The sequence below is a fragment of the Perognathus longimembris genome, chromosome 2 (assembly GCF_023159225.1).
Source record: "Perognathus longimembris pacificus isolate PPM17 chromosome 2, ASM2315922v1, whole genome shotgun sequence".
NCBI lineage: Eukaryota > Metazoa > Chordata > Mammalia > Rodentia > Heteromyidae > Perognathus > Perognathus longimembris.
The window spans coordinates 101301843-101316628 of NC_063162.1; the positions used below are offsets into that span (position 1 = coordinate 101301843).

At 36.9% G+C, this 14786-nt stretch overlaps 1 protein-coding gene across 1 annotated transcript in view; it reads left to right on the plus strand.

Annotated features, from left to right (window-relative positions):
• Cog5 (component of oligomeric golgi complex 5) overlaps positions 1–14786 on the plus strand; it is a 204912-nt gene that overhangs the window by 133262 nt on the left and 56864 nt on the right. Inside the window, exon 12 of the mRNA XM_048339804.1 lies at positions 7535–7739. Coding sequence (XP_048195761.1) covers positions 7535–7739 — 205 coding nt within the window. The remainder of the gene's footprint in view (positions 1–7534; positions 7740–14786) is intronic.

Sequence of the window (14786 nt, forward strand, 5' to 3'; positions counted from 1 at the left end):
ACTCTGGGCCTGGGCACTGTCCCTTAGCTCTTCGACTAAAGGCTAGCACTCTACCACTTGAGCCACAGAGTCACTTGGAAATAACATTTGAAAAGAAGTTTGTTATTTTACAGACACGATCTCTATTGTTCTCCCCCCCACCCCTGAAACAATCATATATTAAGGAGACCACGTGCCCTTGTTCTCTGTGTTCTAGGCTTGTCTTGCTCAACATTATTTGTTCAAGATCTGACCATTGCCCTGTGAATACCATTATTTTATTTCTAATTGCTATGTAGTATTCCATTGTGTACAGGTACCACATTTTTTGGACCCATTCATCTGTAATGGGGCATCTAGGTTGTTTCCATATTTTGGCCATTGTGAATTGTACGGTGATAAACATGGATGTGCAGGTGTCTTTAAGGTATCCTGAGACCTGTTGTTCAGTATAGATGCCTAGGAGTGGTATGGCTGGGTCATAAGGTATGTCTATGCTGAGTTTTTTGAGGAACCTCCATACTGTTCTCCAGAGTGGTTGTACTAGTTTAGACTCCCACCAAAGTGGAGAAAGGTTCCTCTTTCTCCACATCCCCTTCAGCATTTGTTGTTGCCTGAGTTCAGAGTATAGGCCATTCTAACTGGAGTGAGGTGGTATCTCAGGGTTGTTTTTATTTGCATTTCCTTTACTGCCAGGGATGTTGAACATTTCCTCATGTGTTTCTTTGCCATTTTGATCTCTTCTCCTGTGAAGTCTCTCTTTAGCTCCTTTGCCCATTTCCTAATTGGTTTACTGGGTTTAGAGGGGGTTAGTTTCTTGAGTTCTCTGTAGATGATGGATATTAGGCCTTTGTTGCTGTCCTGGTGAAGATCTTTTCCCATATGGTCGGAGGTCTTTCTAGTTTAGTGGCTGTGTCTTTAGTTGTGCAGAAACTTTTTATTTTGTAGTAGTCCCATTTTTCAAGTCTCTCTCCAATCTGTTGTGCCCCTGAGACTCTGTTCAGGAAGTTCCTGCCTGTGCCTATAAGTTCTAGGAAACAACAATTTTTAAACATTTTTTTCTCTTATCTATGCTATGTTGCTGCTTCCCTCTCTCTGTCCATGACTCATTTGTTATCCCCTTAGGCTGCCTGTGTGGTCCATTTCCAACTACATTCTGTAGTACCAAAATGTTTGCTTTGAGGTAGTAAAACAAGTATAAAGAATGGTTAGAATCTCAGGACTTGTCCAACATATATATTACAAGAGTCTCACAGTTGAGAGAGAAAAGGAGGGAAAAAAAGGGAAGGGTTAGAATAATTGTTGGAAGTACTGAAAACATTCATGTTCTGGACCAAACATTGTATTCTCCCTTAATGTGTTGAAGCCCAAACTCCTAGTGTGACTATTTTTGGAAATAAGCTCTTTATTTATGGGAGAAGTTAAGGTTAAGTGAAGTCATATGGGTAGGACGTTAATCTTAGATGATTATGTCTTGATGAAAAAAGACCATCTGAGAGCTTTCTAGCTTTTTCTGCACATTCACCAAGGAAGAGCCATGAGAGCTCTTGGCAAGAGGGTGTTCATCAGCAAACCAGGAAGAGAAAACAAACCCTGTTATAAAGTTGATCTTGGACTTTTAGCTCCAAAATTGTCAATAATTGTTTAAGCCTCCCTTTCCAAAAACCTAGTTGTGATTGTTATAATTTCTCTACTGTTTTTTTTTAAGCCTTGGGGTTATTATAGAACATTTTTATTTGATGAGTTAATGTGTGTTTTGAATATTTCTTTCAGTATGATGTGAATCTACTGGAAAACCTTTTACATACTTAAAAATTCTCAAACCTTTATCTTATGTCTTGTAATATTATTTATTTGTGCTTTGTTTAGGAAATAGTTCATAGAAATTGTGTAAGTTAAACTTTGTCCCCAAAAAACACCTCAAGTAATAAAAAAGTGGAATTCTATTATTAAGTCTGTATGGAAGTATCCTTGTTTGGAAATCCTAACATATGTCAATTTCTGCCACCCTTTTTTGATTGAATTTTCTTCTCATCATATGTGATATTTTCTTATTTCTTTACATGTCTAATTAATTTTTATTGGACACTAGACACTGAATTTCACCTAGTTATGTGCTGTTTGCACAATGCTATTGCATTACTTTAGCACAATGTCATCATTTTGAGTGTTTTATTAGTAAAATTGGGGCAAAACTCTTCTTTATGCTCTTAATACCCAACTTTCCAGCTTGGTTTTATGATATAGGCATCACTCCCAGCCTTACATGAGTAATATACATTTTTCCTCTAATCTGTTGGGTATTTACCACCACCACCCCCCTCCTCTGGGATTTTCCTTACATACCTATAGCAATCAGAGTTTTGCTGATTGTTTAAGGTGAAATCATCTTACAGACTTTTGTTGCTTTTGTTTTCCTAATCTTGCTTTTTGTCTTTTAACCTTACTGTCCTGTGGCCTGGAAACTTCTTCCCAGAAAATGAGCTGGAGTGCACTTCATTTCCTTTTTTCTGTAATATGAGTCTTGAAAATGGATATTTCATATATTGTGTCCATTTATTTGTATGTTTCGGATAGGAAAGTCAGTCTGATTCCTGTTTTACCATCTTAGCCAGAAGTTCCTAATTCATTTTTCAAGACAATTATTAGAAATGCATTATAATGCCTGGCGCCAGTGACTCACATCTGCTATCCTAGCTACTCAGGAAGCTGAGATCTGAGGATCACTGTTCAAAGCTTGCCCAGGCAGGAAAAATTCATAAGACTCTTATCTTTATTTAACCACTAGAAAACCAGAAGTGTTGCTGTGACTTGAAGTGGTAGAATATCAGCTTGAGTGAAAAAGCTTAGGGACAGTACCCAGGCACTGAATTCAAGCCCCATGACCGACCAACTGAAAAAGAAATACATTTTAATGTAATATATAGATGTGTATCTGTTTGTATTTAATGACACTATCATTTAGATTATTTTTCTTGCTTTGGTTAACCATTGTAAATTTCAATACTCATTTACTTTTCTCCTATTCTTTTCATTTCCAGTAATCAACTTTGTCTCTAGAGTTAATACAATTAATGTCATTAGGAAAGTCTTCTGTGTACCTTCCTTCCAAATTAGAGCTTCATTTTCTTGCTTTGAACTGTAGCAGCTAACTTTCCCTCTTCAAAAACACTCATTTGCTGATATACATGCATGTTTGTTTACTTCTTTCTCCGATCACCCTCATTCCTATCTCCTGTTTTGTATTTCTTCTTTTAATTTTTCTCTTATTGAAGATATAAACAAATTGAAATTCCTTCCATCTAATCAAAACTTTAAACAAAGAGAGTTCTTTAGTTATTACTTATTCTTTATTGTATCCAAATTTCTCGGGATAGTAGTTTACACTTTTTATCTTCATTTTCATTCTGTTGACTTCTCAACAAGGTGTAATCTGACTATTTTCTACCTTTCTATTGAAGTTGTTCTCATTAAGGTTATGCAGTGACCTACTTCTTAATTGCCAAATCCAGTGTACCTTTTTCAATTTTTATCTTATGGGGCCTATCTGTTTGTATAAGCCAAAGTATGTACTGTGAGGAAGTATGGTATCTCTTAGGCAGAAAATTCTCGTTAATATTTTACATTTAGAGTAGTTTGAAACTTCATCATAATGTCATCATTATTATTTTAATAACTTCCTTTGGGAGAACTGCAAAGTAAGTTATTTGTAAAGCCTTTTCCATTTTTATAGCACACAAAGTCTCTGAAGTACTGTAGTACTTCTTACAATTAAACACAGGCAATATTAAGGAATGCATCCATCTGTAGAGTTGAGGATTATACTAAATGTAGCAGATTGTCTAAGCAATGTTTTGGAAAAATATATCTAAAGAGAAATTTTTCTAGTTATGAATATGTTCTTTCTGATTATACATGTTCATGCTTAGTAAAAAGAATTTCTACTAGAAGGCATAATTCAGAAGTTTGACAAATAATAAATCTACTTTATTCAAAAAGTAAAAATATTGAACTGTCTCCACTAAGATTAAGCTCCTATAGAAAAATCTACTACTTTACTGATCTTTTCTAAGTTTTGTCTGTTATTTTCTATTGTATTTTCCAATTGATAATGTTTATTAAAAAACATGTTAGGTTATAATACATGATAGACAATGTTCATGGAATGGCCATATCTTCAGTGGGTAATGAGTATCTGGCACACAGTGGGGCTTTAGTATATCATAGAGAGGAAGGAAAGAGAAGAAGGGAAGGGAAGGGGAAAAAGTGACAGGCAGGTGAGTGGGTAGGCAGTGTCCTTTTATGAAAAACTTATTACTTCAGAACATTTTATTGACATATGCTTGAAATATCTAGCAAGGACATCTCTTTTTAAATGTGAAAAATGTGTTTTGCAATATTAGTCTCTGAAAAATCTTAAGGAAATTGTTCATGAACTTAAGAGACTGAATGTTGTAGATAGCTTTAGTACTTTGGAAAAACAAGTGTGAATTAAAAGTATGGTAAGAGACAAAGATGTGTTAAGGTTGACGATATTATGAGAGTAGAAATATGTTACCGTATAATGAAAAACAGGATACTTTGTTTCAAAGGATCTTCCCACAGATAACTAATTATTCATTATGAAGGGAGATGTCTGCCGGTTTGCATTGGAGAAATCTAAAAGACACCATATTAATCATGTGATCAAGATTAATAGCACCACCCTTAAGTAGTATTATGTACCAAGAAATAGACAGTGTCCCTTCTGAGGTAGGGTCACCAAAATTTTGCCCATGTTGGCCTTGAACAGCAACTATCCAAATCTCTGTAATTCTCCCTTCTCTGAGTAACTGAGTAACTGGTATTACAAGTATTTGCCATCTTGTCCACTTATTATTTTTTAAATAAGCATTTATAATCTAAATGAGAGCCTAATATGAAGTAGTTTTAGAAAGTAAGCCAATTATGTGTGCCTTAAATATCCTTCCAAAGCCCATTAAAGGCTTATTTTCTAGCGTGTGGTACTATAGGGAGAAAGTGAGCACTTAAGAAGTAGAGTCCAGTAGGAGGAAGTTAGGTAATTGGGGGCATGCCCTTGAGGAAGAAACAGGAATCCTGTACCCTTCCCATTCCTCTTCCTCTCTTTATTCCTCCTTATCTCCCTTTCCTGCAACTCCCCACCCCATTTATTTGATGTTTCTTTTTCCCTCTGCTTCCTTGTTACCCATAGGGTAAGTAGATACCCTCTACTACACTCTCCCACTTTTACTGTCTATATGCTACCATAGACCCAAATCAGCAGGAATAATCCTGGAATGAAACCTCTGAAACTGGAGACTAAGGCAGACCTTTCCTCTCTTTAGTTTATTATCTCAGGTATTTTCTCACAGTGATAGAAAGCTACGTAATACACAATAAAGTTGGGCATGAAAAGCATGGTGATGATTATCATAGGATAATGAGAGAACTGTTGAGAGTTGAGACTGAGTACCAGTGGCTCATACCTGTAATCCTAGCTCCTTGGGATGCTCAAAATGGGAAGACCAACATTCAAGATCAGACTAGGCAGAGACATTAACAAGATCCCTTTTCAAACTACAGCTGCTTGCAGTGACAGACAAGCTATATAGGAGGCTGAGATTGGGAGGGTTGAGGAGGTATATTAGGTACCAGGCCATCCTAAGTAGAAAAATCCATGAAAAACTTGAAGCAGAACAGGTAGCAATTGCTTGTGATCCCATTGATATAGTCTTCAGTAAATATAGAATATAGTCTACAGTAAGTCAGTATTTGAAAGTAGCTGTGGGCAAAACTGTATCACCCTCAACTTTTGCGTTTCATATAATTTGTGTTGATGTGAATAAAATATGATATGTTCTGACATGGCCCCATAAGGACTCCCAGTATTTTGCCTATGAAATCTCTTCTCGAATAGAGGCAGACTTTTCTTCCAACTTATAGAACATAATGAAGGGAAAGTTCCTGCTATGATTTGGTGACATGAAATTTCAACTCTGTCTTGCTAGCAGGCTGGCTCTGTTGGTTTACACATTTAGATGAAACAAGCATTTGTGTCAGAGAGGTCCAAATATCAAAGAAATAAGGATGAATTCCAGCCAACAGCAAGCAAGGAACTGGGGCCCTTAGCCCAATATCCCATAAGAAGCTGAATTCTGCCAACAACCATATAATCTTAGAAATAAAACCATCTTTATTAAATCTTCTAAATGGAACTCCACCCATGATTACATTCTCATGAGAGATCCTGAAGCAGAGTACCCCACCATCTCATGCCTGGATTTCTGACCATAGAATTTAGGAGATAGTAAAAAAAGTATGTTGTTAAAATGAGCAGTTATGCTGTGGTAATTTGTTATTTAATTTGATAACAGAAAATATGTCAGCTGTATCACAGAAGTAATGTTATTAGCTTTCTTTACTTTAATCATCTGGGTAATTTAGGTACAATACCTTACAGTTTATTGAAAACTGACACAGGTGGGAAAAGAAATGAGTTTAAAGTGGGTAATAGTCTACTAAGAAAAGAAACAACTAACTTACTTATGAAGGCTAATTCCCTCAGTCTAAGACATCCAAAGAGCATAGCCAAGTTCTGTTAAAATATCACAGCAGCCTTTGCATCACAGCAGCAGTTCTTTGCATTTGCTATACTTGCTTCTGAAGCACTTTCCCCAGATATCCGTATGGATCATGTCTTTGCTTCATTAAGAGAGGCTTAAATGAGTAAAGTACTCCTCATCACTTTTTTCCTCTATATTTTTCTTCAGTGCACATTGGTACTTGACATTTAATAAATGGTCTAAATCACAGTATGGTTTCTGTTGCTTTAATAAAATCCCTAAGATTGGGTGATATGGTTTAAATATGAAATGTCCTTCACAGCCTCACAAGTTGAACTCTTGATGCCCAGCAAGTGTTTCTGTTTTGGGAGGTAATAACAACTTTATGAAGTAGGCCCTACCTGAAGGAAGTAAGTCAGTTGGGACATGCCTGGTACCTGATGCCTTCTCCTTTTCCCTGTTTCCTGTTAGTCTTGAGATGAGTAGCCTTTTCTACTTGATCCCAAGGCCCCAGATGCTATTTGGAGCTGAGGTCTTTGGACTGAAGCCTAACCCAGTCTCTCAAGTGCTGGGATTACAGCACTCATCACCATGCCAACTACAGGCATTTTATTTTATTTTTTATTTTTTATTTTTGGCCAGTCCTGGGGCTTGGACTCAGGGCCTGAGCACTGTCCCTGGCTTCTTTTTTGCTCAAGGCTAGCACTCTGCCAATTGAGCCACAGCGCCACTTCTGGCCATTTTCTGTATATGTGGTGCTGGGGAATCGAACCCAGGGCCTCATGTATATGAGGCAGGCACTCTTGCCACTAGGCCATATCCCCAGCCCCCAACTACAGGCATTGTAAAAATAGCATCACTTGAATACATCTTCATCCTACAGTATTGAGTTATTTGTAAGATCATCTTTATCTGTTAAAAAAAAATGGCATTTATATACTGTGTTTTATTGCTTTGTCATTATGTAATCAAGTTATTATTTTACTTGGCAGCTTCTGTGTTTTTGAAACAAGCCTTTGAAGGAGAATACCCCAAATTATTACGTCTTTTTAATGACTTATGGAAGCGTCTTCAACATTACAGTCAAAATACCCAAGGAAATTTTAATGCAAGTGGAACTTCTGACCTCTATGTTGACCTACAACACATGGAAGATGATACACAAGACATATTCATTCCAAAAAAGCCAGATTATGAGTATGTTTATTTAATTTGATCTATTTGTTGCCATATAACGATTTTTTTGTTTTCATTGTTAAGTTTGAAATTTGGAATACACTAACTTCTGAATATTTGTAATTATTGTTATTTATTTATATCCCTTTGAGAAAAATTGAAGACTTTACTGAAGAAGGCATACTTCACTAGTAGGTGAACATTCTGGTTCCTGGCAGAACCAGTTATACTCTAACACTGCACTGCAAAAGGAAATTAGAAGATAAGAAATTAGTGTATTTGGTCATTGTCTTTAATTAATACTTTATTGTACCAGTAATTATATCAAATGACATCATTATTGATAGTTCACTGGCATAAATATGACAAAAGGATCTGGGGAGATATGCTGGGATAGTTTTTCAGTCTGTGTGTTAGGGCTACTCACAAGTATGTGACCATAGTTAGGAGTGTCACTGGCAACTAAATACCAGCTCTGTCAACTCAATCCAGTTGAGTTTCCTTCTCCAGTTGAGAATTGAAATGGAGTATTTTCAAATTGGTGTTGGGACTCCAGACTATTTTCCTACACTATTTTTCTTTAAATACTAGGGTCATATTCCTTGTGGTGAGGTTAACTAAAGTAGTAGCAGATTTTCAAAGGATTGTTTTTTTTGTTGTTTTTTTTTTGCCAGTCCTGGGGTTTGGACTCAGGGCCTGAGCACTGTCCCTGGCTTCTTTTTGCTCAAGGCTAGCACTCTGCCACTTGAGCCACAGTGCCGCTTCTGGCCGTTTTCTGTATATGTGGTGCTGGGGAATTGAACGCAGGGCCTCATGTATACAAGGCAAGCACTCTTGCTACTAGGCCATATCCCCAGCCCCGAAAGGATTGTTGTTTGAAGGCAGTCTGAGCACAAAAGCCTGTTAGACTCTATCTCCAAAATAACTCGCCAAAGGCAAGGCAATAAAGTACCTACTGAGTAATAAGTTAAACAAGCAGAACGCCTTGATTTCAAACCCCAGTACTACCAAAAAAGAAAGAAAAAAACTGGGTTGGGAATGTGGCTTAGTGCTTGCCTAGCATGAATGAAGCCCTGGGTTTGATTCTTCAACACCACATAAACAGAAAAGGCCAGAAGTGACACTAGCTCAAGAAGTAGAGTGCTAGCCTTGAGCAAAAAGAAGCCAGGCATAGTGCTTAGGCCCTGAGTCCCAAGCCCCAATACTGGCAACTATTTTAGTTTAATGGGTGATAAGAGGTGGTGGTGGTAGGGGGCTGGGAATATGGCCTAGTGACAAGAGTGCTCGCCTTGTATACATGAAGCCCTGGTTTCGATTCCTCAGCACCACATATATAGAAAAAGCTGGAAGTGGCGCTGTGGCTCAAGTGGTAGAGTGCTAGCTTTGAGCAAAGAGAAGCCAGGGACAGTGCCCAGGTCCTGAGTTCAAGCCCCAGGACTGGCAAAAGCAAAACAAAAAAAACAACTGAAGTATAAGAGATGGTGGTTGTGTAGTAGTGGGAAAAACAATGTAAATGGGGGGGAAAAAGCTACTGCATTTCATCTGATGAGACTTCTTATCACTCTTTGGATATTAGATTTGGTGAAGAGGTTGGTGAGGAAAAGAGGGGGAGAACTCATACTTTATGGAATTGAAAAATCATAAAGGTTAAACCTAATTGTGCAAACTCTTCTGAAGAACAGACAGGGGCTGGGGATATGCCCTAGTGGCAAGAGTGCTTGCCTCCCATACATGAATCCCTGGGTTCAATTCCCCAGCACCACATACACAGAAAATGGCCAGAAGTGGCGTTGTGGCTCAAGTGACAGAGTGCTATCCTTGAACAAAAAAAGAATAGGGACAGTGCTCAGGCCCTGAGTCCAATCCCCAGGACTGCCCCCCCCCAAAAAAAAAAACAAAAAAAAAACCCACAAAAAAACTGCTTTCTTCCACAGTTATCTAGGAACAGTTACAAAAAGATAAAGCAATGAAGAACAGACAGAACAAAAAATTAGAAAAAGTGAGCAGACCTCAGAAAATATGGGATACCAGTAAGTTCACTTATACGCATGTAACATATGTAACAAGGCTACCAGGAGAAAAGGAAACAGAATAATGACAAAAATACTCAAAAGAAATAATAACTAAAAGCTTCCCAGATTTATTGCATACCTATAATGCTATAGAATGCATATAGAATGCTTAATATACTCCAAATTGGATTAATGGGAAAAAAGTCAAATGTTACTTGACAAATATCAAAGATAGGGAGATGTTTCTGGGGATTTTTAGGAGAAAATCCTAAAAGCAGCAAAAGAAAAAGAACATGTCACTGCAAGTTAGTTCTAGTAATGTTTATAACTGATTTCTCATCAGAAGCAAAGGAGGCCAGAACATGATGAGCTAAATCAAAAATCGATAATTTGGTGCTGGCCTATCTGACTTTAAAACATACTAGAAGAAGTGGGGCTGAGAGGCGGCTTAGCGGTATAGTACTTGCCTAACATGTATGAAGCCCTGGGTTTGATTCCTCTGTACCACACAAACAGAAAATGCTGGAAGTGGTGCTGTGGCCCAAGTGGTAGAGTGCTATCCTTGAGCAAAAGAAGTGCAGGGACAGTGCCCAGGCCCTGAGTTCAAGCCCCAGGACTAGCAAAAAACAACAGCAACAACAACAAAAAAACATACTAGAAGCTGTTGCAGGCTAACAGCATGTGTGCCTAGATAGTCATTTAAATCCACATTAACAAGAGCACCAGTAAATGCAGTTGTGAAATTTTAAAGGACATAAGCACTCATTTTCTTCTCTTAACTGACTTTAAAACAATTGTATAAAACATACTCAGAATTCATTGTTGAGCCTAAGTAACATTTAGGAATGTAATATATGTCTAATATATTTGCCAACAACAGCACAAAGGAGATGAGTGGGTGTAGCAAATTTGTGATGTGCTACAGAAGTAATGGCAGATGGTAAAGAAATAATTACAACAATTTATTGTTGGATTTATAATATCTTAGCGATATCTATATCAATAATACCATAAAGATAAAATACTTAGGAATAAATTTAACAAAATATGTACCAAAGTATACCCTGAGATTTTTTTCTTGATAGAAGTTAAAGCAGCAAAAAAGAAAAAGCAAAAGAAAAACAGCTCACACTCATGAATTACAAATCTTAAATTTGTAAAAATGTCAGTAATTCTCCAAGTTATTTATAAAGGAGGTAAATCTCTGTCCGAATCTCTAACTTTTTTGTATAAATTAACAAGTAACTCTCAAATTCATATGAAATTTCTAATACCCTAGAATAGTAAAACAAAATAACATAAACCTTAATAAAGCAGTTTCACACTTCCCAGTTTTAATGCATACTTCAAAGCAATTATAAGATGCTTTGTGTTATTAAAAGGTTTTTTTGTTGCGATGACAAATACCTGAGAGAAGCAATTTAAAAGCGGATAGTTTTATTTTGGCTTGTGATTGCTGAGGTTTTATTTCATGGTTGGCTGGGCTCCATTTGTCTAGGCTTCTAACAAGGCAGGAATATGGAGGCAGGACAGGGTGGAGGAAAGCTGTTCAGTTCAGGCAGCTAGGGAACAGAGAAGAGAAGAGGATTCTTTTGAAGGAAAGCCCCAGTGACCTATTCCTCTAGCTAAGTCTCACCTCCAACCTTCCACTGCTTCCCAAAAAAGCCGTCATAGTATGAATCCATCAAAGAATCCATTGCTAAAGGAGCAATTGGCTAGAATTAAGTCCTAGTCCATGAACTTTTTAGGTATATTTTGTATTCAAACACTTTAACAATTTGTTACTGGCACAAAGATATAAGTAGGATTGAGAATGCTAAAAGAAATGGTGTTAAGCTGTTTTTTCAGAAACAGTATAAATACCACTCAATATAGTTCTCTGTGCGTGTGTGCACTCCAGTCCTGGTCTTGAACTTAGGACCTGGAGCAAGCCGTGCACGAACTTTTTTGCTCAAGGCAAATGCTCTACCACTTGAACCACAGCCCTATTTCTCAATTTGTGGTAGTTAATTGGAGATGAAAGTCTCATGGACTTGGTTATTGGGGCTGGCTTCCAAATTTAATCTTCAGATTTCAACCTCTTGAGTAGCTACGATAATTGGTATGAGCCACTAGCACTTGGAGAAAGTAATGTTTTTGATGAATGCTTGGACAACCAACAACTGCATCTGAAAATGAAGTTGGACCTCTACCTGACACCATGTGCAAAAATTAACTCAAAATAGATTTTCAGAAGTCATTGTAATAATAAATATACAGTAAATAAATAATAAATAAGATACATAATAATAATGAATAATAACATGAAATTAGTTGAGGGCAATATACAGGCACATCTTTATGCCTTAGGATTTGACATAGAGTCTTAGCTAAGACACCAAAAGCTTATGTAAACAAAAGACAAAATGTATATGTTAGACATCATTAAAATTAAAAACCAGAGGCTGAAGCTTGCTAAAGTGGAGAGAACTGGCTAATAAGTATAAGATCCTGAAGTTGAGCCCTAGTGCCACCAAAAAGTAAAGGTTAAAAAACAACTTTTGTCCATCAGAGGGCATTATCAATATATGCACATATGTCAATGAACTTGTTTCTGAAATATAACAATTAAAAGACAAATTATTCAAATAAAAATAGACAAACCATCAGGAGAAACATATTCCAGACAGCATAGACAAATAGCCAATAAGTCCATGAGAATATACTCAGCATTAGAACTGGAATTTTTAGGAATAGCCCTGGCTAAGACCCAATTCACCTAGACTTGGCCATTCATCCCAATAAACCAGTTAGAGTGTGAGTGAATTGCTGGAAACAAGATTTCAGTGAACACAACCATAAAATGTGTGTGCTGTATCCATAAATGGAATATTGTTTCTCTATAAAAGGGAATAAAGTACCAATTCATGCTTTAGTGTATTATCAACAACATGTATGAACTTTGAAAATGTGCTAAGTGTAAAAAAGCCAATCATAAGACCCATATGCTCCCCCCCCCCCCAACACACATACACACACTCTGTGAAAATCTGTAGTAATGAAATCTACAGAAATGAGTATAAATGAGTGCTTGCTGATGGCCGGGCGTGGAGTATGTATGTCAAAGGACATAGGGTTTGTTTCTTTCTTTCTCTTTCTTTCTTTCTTTCTTTCTTTCTTTCTTTCTTTCTTTCTTTCTTTCTTTCTTTCTTTCTTTCTTTCTTCCTTCCTTCCTTCCTTCCTTCCTTCCTTTTCTTTCTTTCTTTCTTTCTTTTTTCTTTCTTTCTTTCTTTCTTTCTTTCTTTAGTAGTACTAGGGTTTGAACTAAGGGCCTAATGTTTGCTAAGCAGATACTCTACTTTTTTTTTGGCAGTCCTGGGGCTTGAACTCAGGGCCTGAGCATTGTCCCTAGCTTTTTTTTTGCTCAAGGCTAGCACTCTACCACCTGAGCCATAGCACCACTTCCTCTACTAGTTATATTACTCCTCTACCAGTCCCTTTTGCATTGGTTATTTTCAAAATAGGGTCTCTGTTTATGCCTTGACTGCAGTCTCCTTTGCTTCCCTTTGTCTCTGGTATGACCTACACACCACTGTACCAAGTCACTGTGCTTCCCTCTTTGCTTGGGATGGCAAGTGAGCACCATTTCATAGGAATCTTTAAAAGTTTTGATTCAAAAAGTAATAGAGCTGCTATTCTTTAATCAAAATAATAGAAAAGTCACAAAGACTAGAGAAAATTACAAGAAAATGAAAGAGAAAATAAGTGTCAAGTTGAAGAAAATGGAGGTCAGTGGTTTTCAACAAATAAGTAAACCACTACAAAAGTATAATTTCAGATCAAGCTTCCGGTCTATAAATGTTAATTAGAATTAGTTTACGCTGTAGTACCTGGGCATCTTAAGGATAAGGAGTAGATACCGTGATGCTGGTAGAGACCATCTTCAAGCTTTGAAAAGAAGGTAAATTCAGACAACCAGGATATTTAGAACTCTTTGAAATGCATGGCCATGGATAAAGAACAAAAGACCTACAGGTCTTACAGAGGATGCTGAGAGGAAATTGTTAAGTAACTCTAATCATAATAAAGCCAAAGAGTGTCATGGATGTACAGAGTACTTTTTCCCTTTGTACATATTGTACTTCTTTCCTATTGCTTACTTGCTGTGCTCCTCTGACTGGCAAGCACAGCCACATATAGGCTTTTCTCAGGGCCTTTACACTTGTTCTCTCCTCAGAGAAAAATTATTTCCCTGAAATTTTGTGTAACTTGTTAACTCTTTGGCTTTAGGTCTTCTCATTAAGACATCCCCCCATCCCCACATACTGTCTAAAATTGCGTGGAAAACCCAGTTTTCTGTGTTGTTTTTTTCTTATAACACTTATTACCATCATATTCCATATTGAACCTATTAAACTTATTTGTTTTATGTATATCTCTTTTGTTAGCATGTAAATTTTACAAGGCTATGGAACTTTTAGAAACTGAGTTTACTGCTCAATTTCCATCATTTAGGAAATACTTGGTAGAATGTAGAGATCTTACAATACTGTAGGAAGAAAGGCAATAGAGATGAGGCTATATGAAAAGTTATCTGTAAACAGGAATTTTTGAAGTGGAACACTTTGAAATTTGGCTCAATTTTGGAAATTCTGTAGCAAAACTAAAGATAATTATAAATGTAGACTTCCAACACAGGACAGGATTTGGGAAAGTTGTGTTTTGATATTGTAGTCACTAAGGATCCATGTAGCAAATTAGAGAACAAGAAGTGTTAGTAATACATTCAGGGCCAAAATTCTGCACAAGTAGGAAAAGGCTTCTTAAAGTCAGTAGATGACAGAAACTGACATAGAAATGATATATAAAGATGTGGGATGGACTTGTATAGAGACTGCCACAGGCTGAATTATATACTAGTTTCTCTTTGCTCCCATATGGTATTTGCATCTTCATCTATTATAGGAATTATCATGATTTTTGCTTACCTTTTCACTCTTTACTTACCCTTTTACCCTTTTCATTCTTAAACACTCTTAAATATAACACTCTAAAGTCTATCTTCCCAGTGCTTATC